Source organism: Sylvia atricapilla, chromosome 3 (genome assembly GCF_009819655.1).
Source record: "Sylvia atricapilla isolate bSylAtr1 chromosome 3, bSylAtr1.pri, whole genome shotgun sequence".
NCBI lineage: Eukaryota > Metazoa > Chordata > Aves > Passeriformes > Sylviidae > Sylvia > Sylvia atricapilla.
Window position 1 is genome coordinate 9,816,384 of NC_089142.1, and position 9,236 is coordinate 9,825,619.

General features: G+C 44.9%; 1 protein-coding gene across 1 annotated transcript; it reads right to left on the minus strand.

The window, feature by feature from the left end:
- Positions 1-229: 229 nt before the first annotated feature.
- On the minus strand, positions 230-7,681 carry LOC136359824 (uncharacterized). Its single transcript, XM_066316761.1, has 8 exons — positions 7,624-7,681; positions 7,395-7,487; positions 5,629-5,756; positions 4,120-4,266; positions 2,964-3,035; positions 1,480-1,647; positions 1,291-1,387; positions 230-480 (listed from the first exon to the last, which is right to left on the minus strand). The coding sequence occupies exons 1-8, from the start codon at positions 7,634-7,636 to the stop codon at positions 230-232; spliced, it is 969 nt and encodes a 322-aa protein (XP_066172858.1). The 5' UTR covers positions 7,637-7,681.
- Between the last annotated feature and the right edge of the window lie 1,555 nt (positions 7,682-9,236).

Consider the following 9,236-nt stretch of genomic DNA (forward strand, 5'->3'; position numbering starts at 1 on the left):
AAATCCCTTCACTCTTAATGTATTAATATGTCTTATAGATTAACAAAAGGAAACCTCTTGCTTCGACCATGTTTTGTCATTATAAATTCCTACTTTCTGAGAAAATGCTTTCAAAACACAGAGAAGAAGTATCTAGTGCTTCAAATATTTATTGTATCTACAGATTTTAAGCAGCAATCAATCAGTATTTGGAATTATCATGATTTGGAAACATCTGTAGTATGGGCCTTCAAGTGTATTTGTGTGACAGGTTTGCACTAACCTCTAGCTTGCCTCCTTCTGCTCCAATAGGGATGGTTATTCTGATGTGTGTCTCATTGTGCTCCAGTAAGTAGTTCATCTCCTCTGGATTCACTATGACTTGATCATCCACTCCCATTGCAATGCTTTTCGATAGAAAGGTAGATTCCTGGACCACTAGTGTGGGGATAACTCTTGGCACAGTCCATGTTACCGTGGTATCAGTGAAGCTGATGCCATCTGTGGTGTTAGACAATTCCAGAGAAGGGGGATTGGAGTTACCCCTCAGTCCTGTCTCTGCCTTTCCCTGATTTCATTTCACCAGGGTATCTTTACAGCTTTCACTTGTAGGATATTAGCCAAATGATGGCTATTTTGTCACAGAAGCCCTGGCACTTGAAGCAGACCTGAATCATCAGTTTCAGGTGAATCATTAATTTATTCAGAAGAACTGGTAGCTGTGCTTCCAGCTACCTGCTCTGTTGTCCCAGTACTTGCTGGCAGAAGGAAGAGGGCACAGAGTAACTGTTTGGTCTATTTGGACCTTCTCGAAATATTGGCTTTGAGCTCTCTACAAGTTAAAATCTTGTGCTTCCTCATCACTTGTTCACATTAATACTTTTCTGTGAGAGCCAGGTGCAGCCACCCCTTCTCTGCAAAAAGCCAGGCTAGTCCTGCCTTTCCAGAGAAAAGGATTATGTGAGTTTCAAGGATGCAGAGCTGCATGCCTTGCATGGAACTGTATGAAAAAGAAGAGCCAAAGCTGTGGGATCCCTGGCTCTTCTATAGCTGTTTCGTATGTTTCCAGTTCCCTGCATCTAATGTGGGGATTTGAGAAACCAGAGACAAGGAATGACACTGCACTGGGAACACAAGTAACGTAGTGTCACAGCAGGGACTGTGTTCGTCCAGGACTAAAGCCACAATCTCTTAGCTCATGTTGCTCTGAGGGAAGCTTGTAAGCCTCTTCTCTTAGTGAGAATGGGAAGGCTGTGTTTTCTACTGCCTCCTTCAGTGGTTGTTTTTAGGGAAGAAGGAAGAGATCCTTACCAACAGGGCAGGAGACAGTTGTGTCAATCAGCAAAAGCAGCCACCGCTGCCTGTACATGGAAGTGGAAGTGATCATGCTCATATTTACACCACTGACCTGTTTGGGCCCAGGCAGAAAAAGAGAGCTGATGTTCTGGAGAGGCAGTGGGAAGAGCAGAGCTTTGTGTCTGGCTGGGATTGACAACTCACCAGGCTGATGTCAGACTCGTTGCTGTGGTAGGGCGCTCTCAGGAACACTCGGGACAGGGTGTTATTGAAGCTGTAGCCCAATTTTACTGCATCACTTACTGTTATTCTCTTTCTCCCTGAGGGAGAAACAAACATCAGTTGCCATTGCTGGTATGCAACATTTTGAGTCTGCAAGAGAGAGATGAGCTACATCAGTTCTATGTCTACCAAAGTCTGTTAAAAGCTATGATATTGCAGTGCCTATTTTCCTATTAGAAGTGGGAGTAACTGGAATGATACTACTAGCTCATCTCAGCCAAGAAACATCCTTGAGACTAGAGCTTTTTAAGGCATCTTCAGAGATAGTCTTCTAGCAGCCCTGGAAGAATGGTAGACAGGTGGCCTTGAACAAATCCACTGTGGACAAAATACCTGTGCTTTTAAGAAACTGATTGTCTTCATGTCTGTTGATTGCTGGAGCAGTCCAGAGGCCAAATGACAGACTACCTTTTATAGTGTGTAGCAGCACTATGCCAAAGATAAGAAGAGAGCAATGCCTGTGCTGACCTAGAACAGAGTTCCCTGCAGTGGTGGCCAAGTGGGAGCACAGTCAAAAGGAAAATGAGCATCAGGAGCAAGTAAGACATGAGAAACATGGGACAAGCATATATATTTGACAGAATCACAGAATGGTTAAGGTTGGAAGGAACCACTGGAGGCATCTAGTGCAACCTCCCTGCTTGAACAGGGTCCCCATCAAAATGGTACTTGGGATTGTGTCCAGGCAGCTTTTGAATTTCTTCAGATGAGACTCCACACCTTCTCTGGGCAATCTGTTCCATTCTTCCTCATGTTCACATGGAACTTAGAGTGGATCAGTTTCTGTCTGCTCTCTTGTCCTATGGCTGGGCACCACTGAGGAGAACCTGGCTCCATCCTCTTGACGCCCTTCCTTCAGATACTTGTGTACATTGGTAAGATACTCTCCCAGTCTTCCCTAGACTAAACAGGCCCAACTCCTTCAGCTTTTCCTCATAAGAGAGATGCTGCTGTCATAATTTCCCACTCATTCTTTCCAGACTCAAATATTTTTCATCTCAGTGACTCCTGAGCTATCTGTACCTTCTTTGTATTTTGAATGTGTTATTGGATTTCCCTTCAGTCAACTTTTCCAGACTCTTCTTGGGATCAAGAAAGTTTTAGCAGCCACAACATCTTTTGGTGATGAGTTTGACAGTTTCACTACCCATTGTGTGAAGAACTACCTACCTTTGTTTGTGTTGAACTGAGTTTCCACTAATGGAACAAGCCTATTGCTCTGTTCTCCCACCTAAATATCTTTTTGCAGTCTAGAGGTCTAAAAATACTTGAGAGGTTTTCAGTACTTGATGGCAAATTTGTCATCTCTCTTTTTTTTGTTAGAGATGGAGCTATGCCCCAAGAATGACTCATAAGAGTAGAGAAGAGGCAGGCCAGGAACTGTTAGGAAAAACTCCTCTTCATACCTCTGGCAGTGCTGACATCCATGCTACGGTGTAGTCATTTGAAACTGCTGGGACATCAGTCTTCACTGACACCTAGGGACAGAGGAGATTCTTTGAGAGCCATGGGAGAAAACAGACCTTCAGTATTATTACAGGCATGGGGAGCAGTGTTTATCAGTTTACATTCACTGGAGGTAATTAAAGTGTTTCTGTGGAGGTTCTTGATGGAAGAAATTTTTGTGGCTGTGAAATGAAAATCAGAACCATGGCATTTGTAGTGGTGGGAATACTCTGTGTATAACCAGGTAAAGCTAATATGCTTCATATGTGGTAAGCTGTCAACTAGATTCAGCTCTGGAGACCTTCAGGGTTGTCTGGGTCTCTCCACTGGAGGTGTAGGAAAACAGGTTATTTGCATTAACAGGACTGGTTCTCTCTTCCCATGCAGGCTGAACACCTAAAAATGCAGGATCCTCAGTACCTAAGGTGTGAATCTTGCCCCGTGTGCTGCAGAGTGAGGCAAGGAAAGAGGATAGTCAGAAAACACCTGTACCATGGTTTAATCTTTTTGCAACACCCAGATGTGACTGCACAGCCTTAAGTTCTAACAGGAGAAGTGTGCTTTCTTTTTCCTGCCTATTGCAGGCATGCACAGAAAGCAATGAAATTTGGTTTGTTCGCTGTCTCATTTCTACACTGGTGTGTATGTGATGGCAGCAGGCCAAGCAGGCCAATTGCACCACCTGACAGGAGGTATCTCCTGTCTCACAGTCATGTCCTGTGAGTTGTGTGATTCAGTAGAGATGCAGCTCTGCAAACTCTAGGTTTTATTATTTCTGACATGAGGATGACATTCTCACAAATGCTGCGGCACTTCATGACCAAAAGGGACTCTCATGATCTTAGGAGCTTGGCCTTAAGCCTCTCTGCTGATTTGCTTGCAGAGGCTTGCCTTACTTCATCTGTACAGTTAACTGAGTTTCACTGCATACAAAATATCTATGGCATGGAAATGTGTAACTAATCAGATCTACACTTACACACTCTGGTAAATATCAGCAGGTAGCTATTATGCCTGGTACATAGGAGGCAATCAATTTCTGACAGAAATTTGTGGAGGTGCTGTGCCTGGCAGGGAGCTTGGATCTAGCCTTGCCTTCAGTGGGAAGGTTTTTACCTCCATGTAGTTTTCTTCACACACAATTTCTCTTGAAGCCCAGGATGCATAGGAGCAGTACATAGGGTAGGTGTAGGTGACAGCTGCCCTCATGCTCGAGAACGAGGAGACCTTGATGTTCACCGTCATTGAAAACAGCTCATCTGCCTGGGAGGAAAAACGGGCAATTCAGCAGTTGGTGTGGAAGGTTCCAGGAGTGGTTGCACAGGACCATGCAGCCCAGTGTTCTGTTTCTGAGAACAGTGTTTATAATGATGAGAACAGGTTGAGAACTGCGGTGACAGCTCCGACAACATACCACCCTGTCTGCAATGGTTTGTATGCAGGCTCTAACTGAGCCAGGGGCATTGCCTCAGCACTCACAGCCTTTGCCTCAGACCCCATCTCAGCACTGTTCTCACCACACTATAAAGGAGCAGCAGGTTGAGGGCAGATCTGACCTACCTTACTGTGAGATTCATGTTTCTCTTCTTTGTGACTGTGCGTGTCTCCACACGGAGAGAAAGTACTGGAACTTTTATTTTGATCTGAGTAGTTCAGATATAATCTACAAATTCTGTTTAGCGTTTAACACTAGACTAAGTCCAGTAAAAAAATCCTTATGGTTCTTCAGCTCCTCAGAAGCCACACACAAAGCCATGTACTGTCCTATCTGACATAGATGTGTATTCTTCTACAGAAGAAGGCAAAACCTTTACAGAGAAATTCTCAGCCTGGAAATCCAGGTCATTGCCCAGCACACTGTACACCCCTGTTCGTGTTAGTTAACCTCTGCCTATAAAGTTTTACCATATTTTTTCTGTGGGGCTTCCAGGACCAACCAGACTAAACATGGACAAGCAATGAAGTTTCTGCTCAGATTTGTTCTGGTTTTGGGTACATTTCATCTCAACTAACATTTAGAAATTAGAAATCCAGGCTACACTTTTACACATATTTTTGGAAGGGGTGAATCACCTTCTGGAGATGCCTGCTTCTCTCCATTGACTATTGTGGAAGAGTAAACGACTAGTTTAGACTAGACATTATCTTTTAGATGGCTAAAGTTACGTGAGGCAAATCTGGGTCTAATAGATGTGTGTGATCTACGTCCTTAGGCATGTGTTAACAGGCACATTACCACACAAATTAAGCCAGGAAATGATCTGCCAGAATCACACTGCAAACATTGCTTTTTCAAGCAGATGCCTACTTCTTTCCAGAGAGGCTTTCAAGAAACTCTCTGGCAAATCAGCAGCTACAAGGATATGCTTGAGAACTGGCAGCTACTCAGCAGCATTAGGATAAGTGTCATTCCATGGAGAGAGGAAATCCCATGTCAGTCACACTGAACAAACCTCGCAGCAGAGAGCCATTGCCTATTCCTTCCTACACTACACTCCCAATGCTAGTTCCTTGAGTTCGGTATTCTCAAAACATGCCATTAGAATGCCATATACTATCTAAATCTTGTATTTTTGGAGGAGATGTACTGCCTGAGCTGCTTCCAAGCCCATGTCTGGGCCTTACCTCGTTGGCCACATGACAGCCGAGCACCGACGCGCGGAAGACGGGATTGCCCCACACGTCCTCTGACAGGACATAGCCACAGCGAGATGCCAATTTCTCATCCAGCAGAACTGGGCCAGAATAAGGATCTGCAGAAAAAGGGAAAGATACGTGGGATGTAAAGCTCCAGGCAAGTCCTGGGGTGCAGTGGTGCTTAGGCCCTCTCACGCAGCTCCTCTCCATGTGGGTTGGGTGCTCTCCAGTGACATGCACTGTTGAGGAGCTGGTGACACTGTGCTGGCATGTGTAGGAGTGCATGAGGCAGTTTGGCATGACTCAAGCTCACACATATAATGTACACTTCAATGCCTGTTTCCTTGCTTCCAGAAGCTTGTGTCATTGCCACTTTGAAGTGCTATTATGGAGAGTTTCTCTGAAGTATCACCTACAATTCTTCCTCCCCAATTTCATTCTCTAGAAAAGAGAATGAAAAGCTATTAAGCCCATCTGTTTCTAAAAATCGTCAGGTTAGGATAATCTGCTGCTCATCTGCTGGAAGGATATGGTCACAGACCTGTTTTGGATGGGCACTTTTATGTATTGATCAGGTTTGCTGCTTCTGTCTGTGTGCTGTGAAACCTATAGGGGAGCCAAATAGGAGACATGACAGGGACTGGCTGGGCTCAGCCCTTGATGATGGTAGAATTCATAACATCAGTTTTTGTTAATTTTCTGCTCTCTGATGAAGGAACTATTTTAATCTTGGATTAGACACAAGAATCTGTACAAATATATAGGGTTTAACTAGCTGCCACTGCAATTTCTAGATTTGTCTGTCATGCCTATGTGTTGGACAGTTCTAGAACTGCTGTTTCAGTAAATGTACGCCTGCAGCCATGTTAGGCTCAGGAGATAAGTGAGAATAATTTTGGAAGAAGAAGGAATAGCTTTTATGAGACCAGCTGATAGAGCTGGAAGAAACAAACAGCATTTTGTGCCTGAAGGCTGGTCTGTTTTTTCCAGCAGTATCAGTTTCTCTCGTAAATGCTATCCCTTCTGCCCACACCCTTTCCATACTTGATTTTTTCAGTTCTGCCTGCAAATCAAATGAAAGAAAAAACATAATCCAGAAAAAAGTGCACTGATCTCAAGAGAAATTAATTAGATTTGGGGTGAAATCACATACTTTTTACAATCTGATGTGAACATTTTCTGGTTTTCATTTTCGTTCCAAAAATTTTTGTTTTCTGCAGAAAATGGAACCCCTTAGGCCAATTGGAATTATGGTACCTAAATGCCATTGTGGTGTTAAATAAAAAAAAGATAAAAATACCCTCCAAAGTCCTTTGATTGCTGCAGCACTAACTCAGCCCTCACTGAGTGTGTTTTCTGGGTATTATCCAGCCTATGCTGCTGTTGCCATTATGCTGTTCAGGACATATCCAATCTGCAATGTCACCTTTGTTTTCCTTGCTAGACGTGTTTAAGGGCTCAGCAGAGGAAAAGTGAAAGCCCAATGTCAGTCTTTCCTCCTCAGACCATCCTTTTGCCTTTCCCAGCACCGTGGTTGCACAGGGCAGAGGGGGCTGTGGCTGTAGTTACCAGCTTTACTCCTCTGTGGGGTTAGTGGGAGAGGCTGGCTGAGGGTGAAAAGGACGTGGTGCAGGTTCCTTGGGGTCAGTTATCAATTATAGATAGATGGCAGCAGCATCCAGATCCGAGACCCTGTGATCACTTAGGTCATTCCCCAGCCTTCATGTTATTCGGGGCTGCCACTTTAAACTCACCATAGATTTCCAGCTGGAAGAACTTTCCCTGGAGCAATAGTTTATTCAGTTTCATCCAAAAAATTCTGGAGCGGCAACTGCTCTCTACAAAACCTAGTGGGAGCACATATAGAGCTGATGAGTCAGTGGGACTGGAGGGCAGAGAAGAGGCACATCATGTTAAGAGCAAAATAATCGAGTTCTCATCCTTGCCTCTCTCCCCACTCTGCTTTTATCATATTTCACCAACCTGGGGGAGCCATCCGCCTCCCTTGTCCCAGCCAGAACAGTAAGAAAAACAGCCAGATCCTGCAGTATAAGCACATGAACTAATAATAGGGAGAACAGAGAGAAAAAAATACGAGCTCAAAATGGAAAATTAGGTAGGTGGAAACCAAAGTCTTGTTACCTGTGTAGCAAGTGACCCACAGCCTCCATCTGTCCCCAGAGACTTGTGCATGGGCAGCAAAGTCCTCCCTGTGAAGCAAAGTGAACCCAGGTGTGCAGATGGAACTTGGTCAGACCCAGGAGGAGGGGTACAGGTTACCTTTCACAGATTGTGCTGTCTTCTCCAAACCTTGTGTGTGGACCAGGAGAGGCCAGTGGCTTCTGCCGTGGAAGGACAGACACCTGGGTGGAATCCTGCAGTGCCCTCCAACGTTATCAGGGCTTGCTCCCGGCAGGGGGAGGCAGCTCCCTCTGTCTGGGAGGGCACAGCACCCTCCTGACAGATATATGCAAGGTCAGAGGCTGCTGCTGAGCCTAATTGTAATGAATACAACAGAGGGTGCTTGGTGCTTTCCATCAGTCCCTGGGAAGTATTCTGATTCACTACAAGCCAGTTGGGTAGCTCTATCTTCAGGTCTTTAGAGCAACATGAAACATTTCCTCAGAGGTATTTTAACTGGGTCTACACAGGAAATACTTTTTTTCCTGTGAAATGTGACCCAGCCATGCCAGAGATAACAGCAGTACTTTGGCAGCTGCACGTTTTGCTTTTGTGGATCCAGCTAGGTTGCCCTTTGATTTGTTTGATTATCAGAGTGTTTTGGTGAAAACATCTTGTTTTCAGAAGTGCTGCAATATCTCTCTATCAATCAGATACAGAGATGGGCAGGTCTGTAAATGGCCAAGCATATTTCCTGGGAAAGTCTTTGCTCATAATGGTGTTGTTTCTCTGGGACTGCAAGTGACCCAGGAAAGAAAGGCTGAGAGTCTTGGAGAACTAAAAATACAGTTTGTGTGGAATGGATGGGCCACGGTGGGGTGAGGAGTACAGGAGACTTAGATTGACATTTTAGCCATTTCAACCCAGGACTCAATTTCCTTTTAGTCCCCATTTTGAGCCATTGACCAAGTGTTCTTACCTTACTTTGGTTCACAGGCATGAGCAGAGCTGTGCTATAGAACAGATTGTTTTTTCAGTGCACTTCATACCACTGTGGGATAAAAAAAGCCAGTGGGCACGTCCCCTACCAGGACATAGTGCAGTCAGTGTGATTTCTTCCTGTCTCAGAGGACCTGTGCAGTAACAGCAGAACCCTCACCAGTCCCCTGCCAGACACACTCACTTTGCACATCAGGGAACAGTGGCACACATCTTGTGTGAGTGCTCTGGAGCAGAGCCCCGATGCTTTAGCAATCTCCTAATTAATGTCCTTTGGCCACAAGACGCTTTCTCATTCAGAGGGAGCTGAAGTCCAGCTTCTGCCACAACCTCTCATGAGCCCACGCAGGACTCGCTGCATGATCCTGGCCCCTGTTAACTTGCATCCGAGTGACTCTTCATTGAATCCAGCTGGGGCTGGAATTCTGCTGGAAATGGCCGTACTCAGATACCACAGTGATGAGTGTGGTATAACA

Bases quoted from the DNA above. Each gene is read 5' to 3' on its own strand.
- LOC136359824 (XM_066316761.1), bottom strand. The intron at 5,757-7,394 runs GTGAGTTTAAAG...CTTTTTCTGCAG, and splicing joins CTTCCAGCTGGAAATCTATG to ATCCTTATTCTGGCCCAGTT. The intron at 1,388-1,479 runs GTGAGTTGTCAA...GGGCCCAAACAG, and splicing joins ACGAGTCTGACATCAGCCTG to GTCAGTGGTGTAAATATGAG.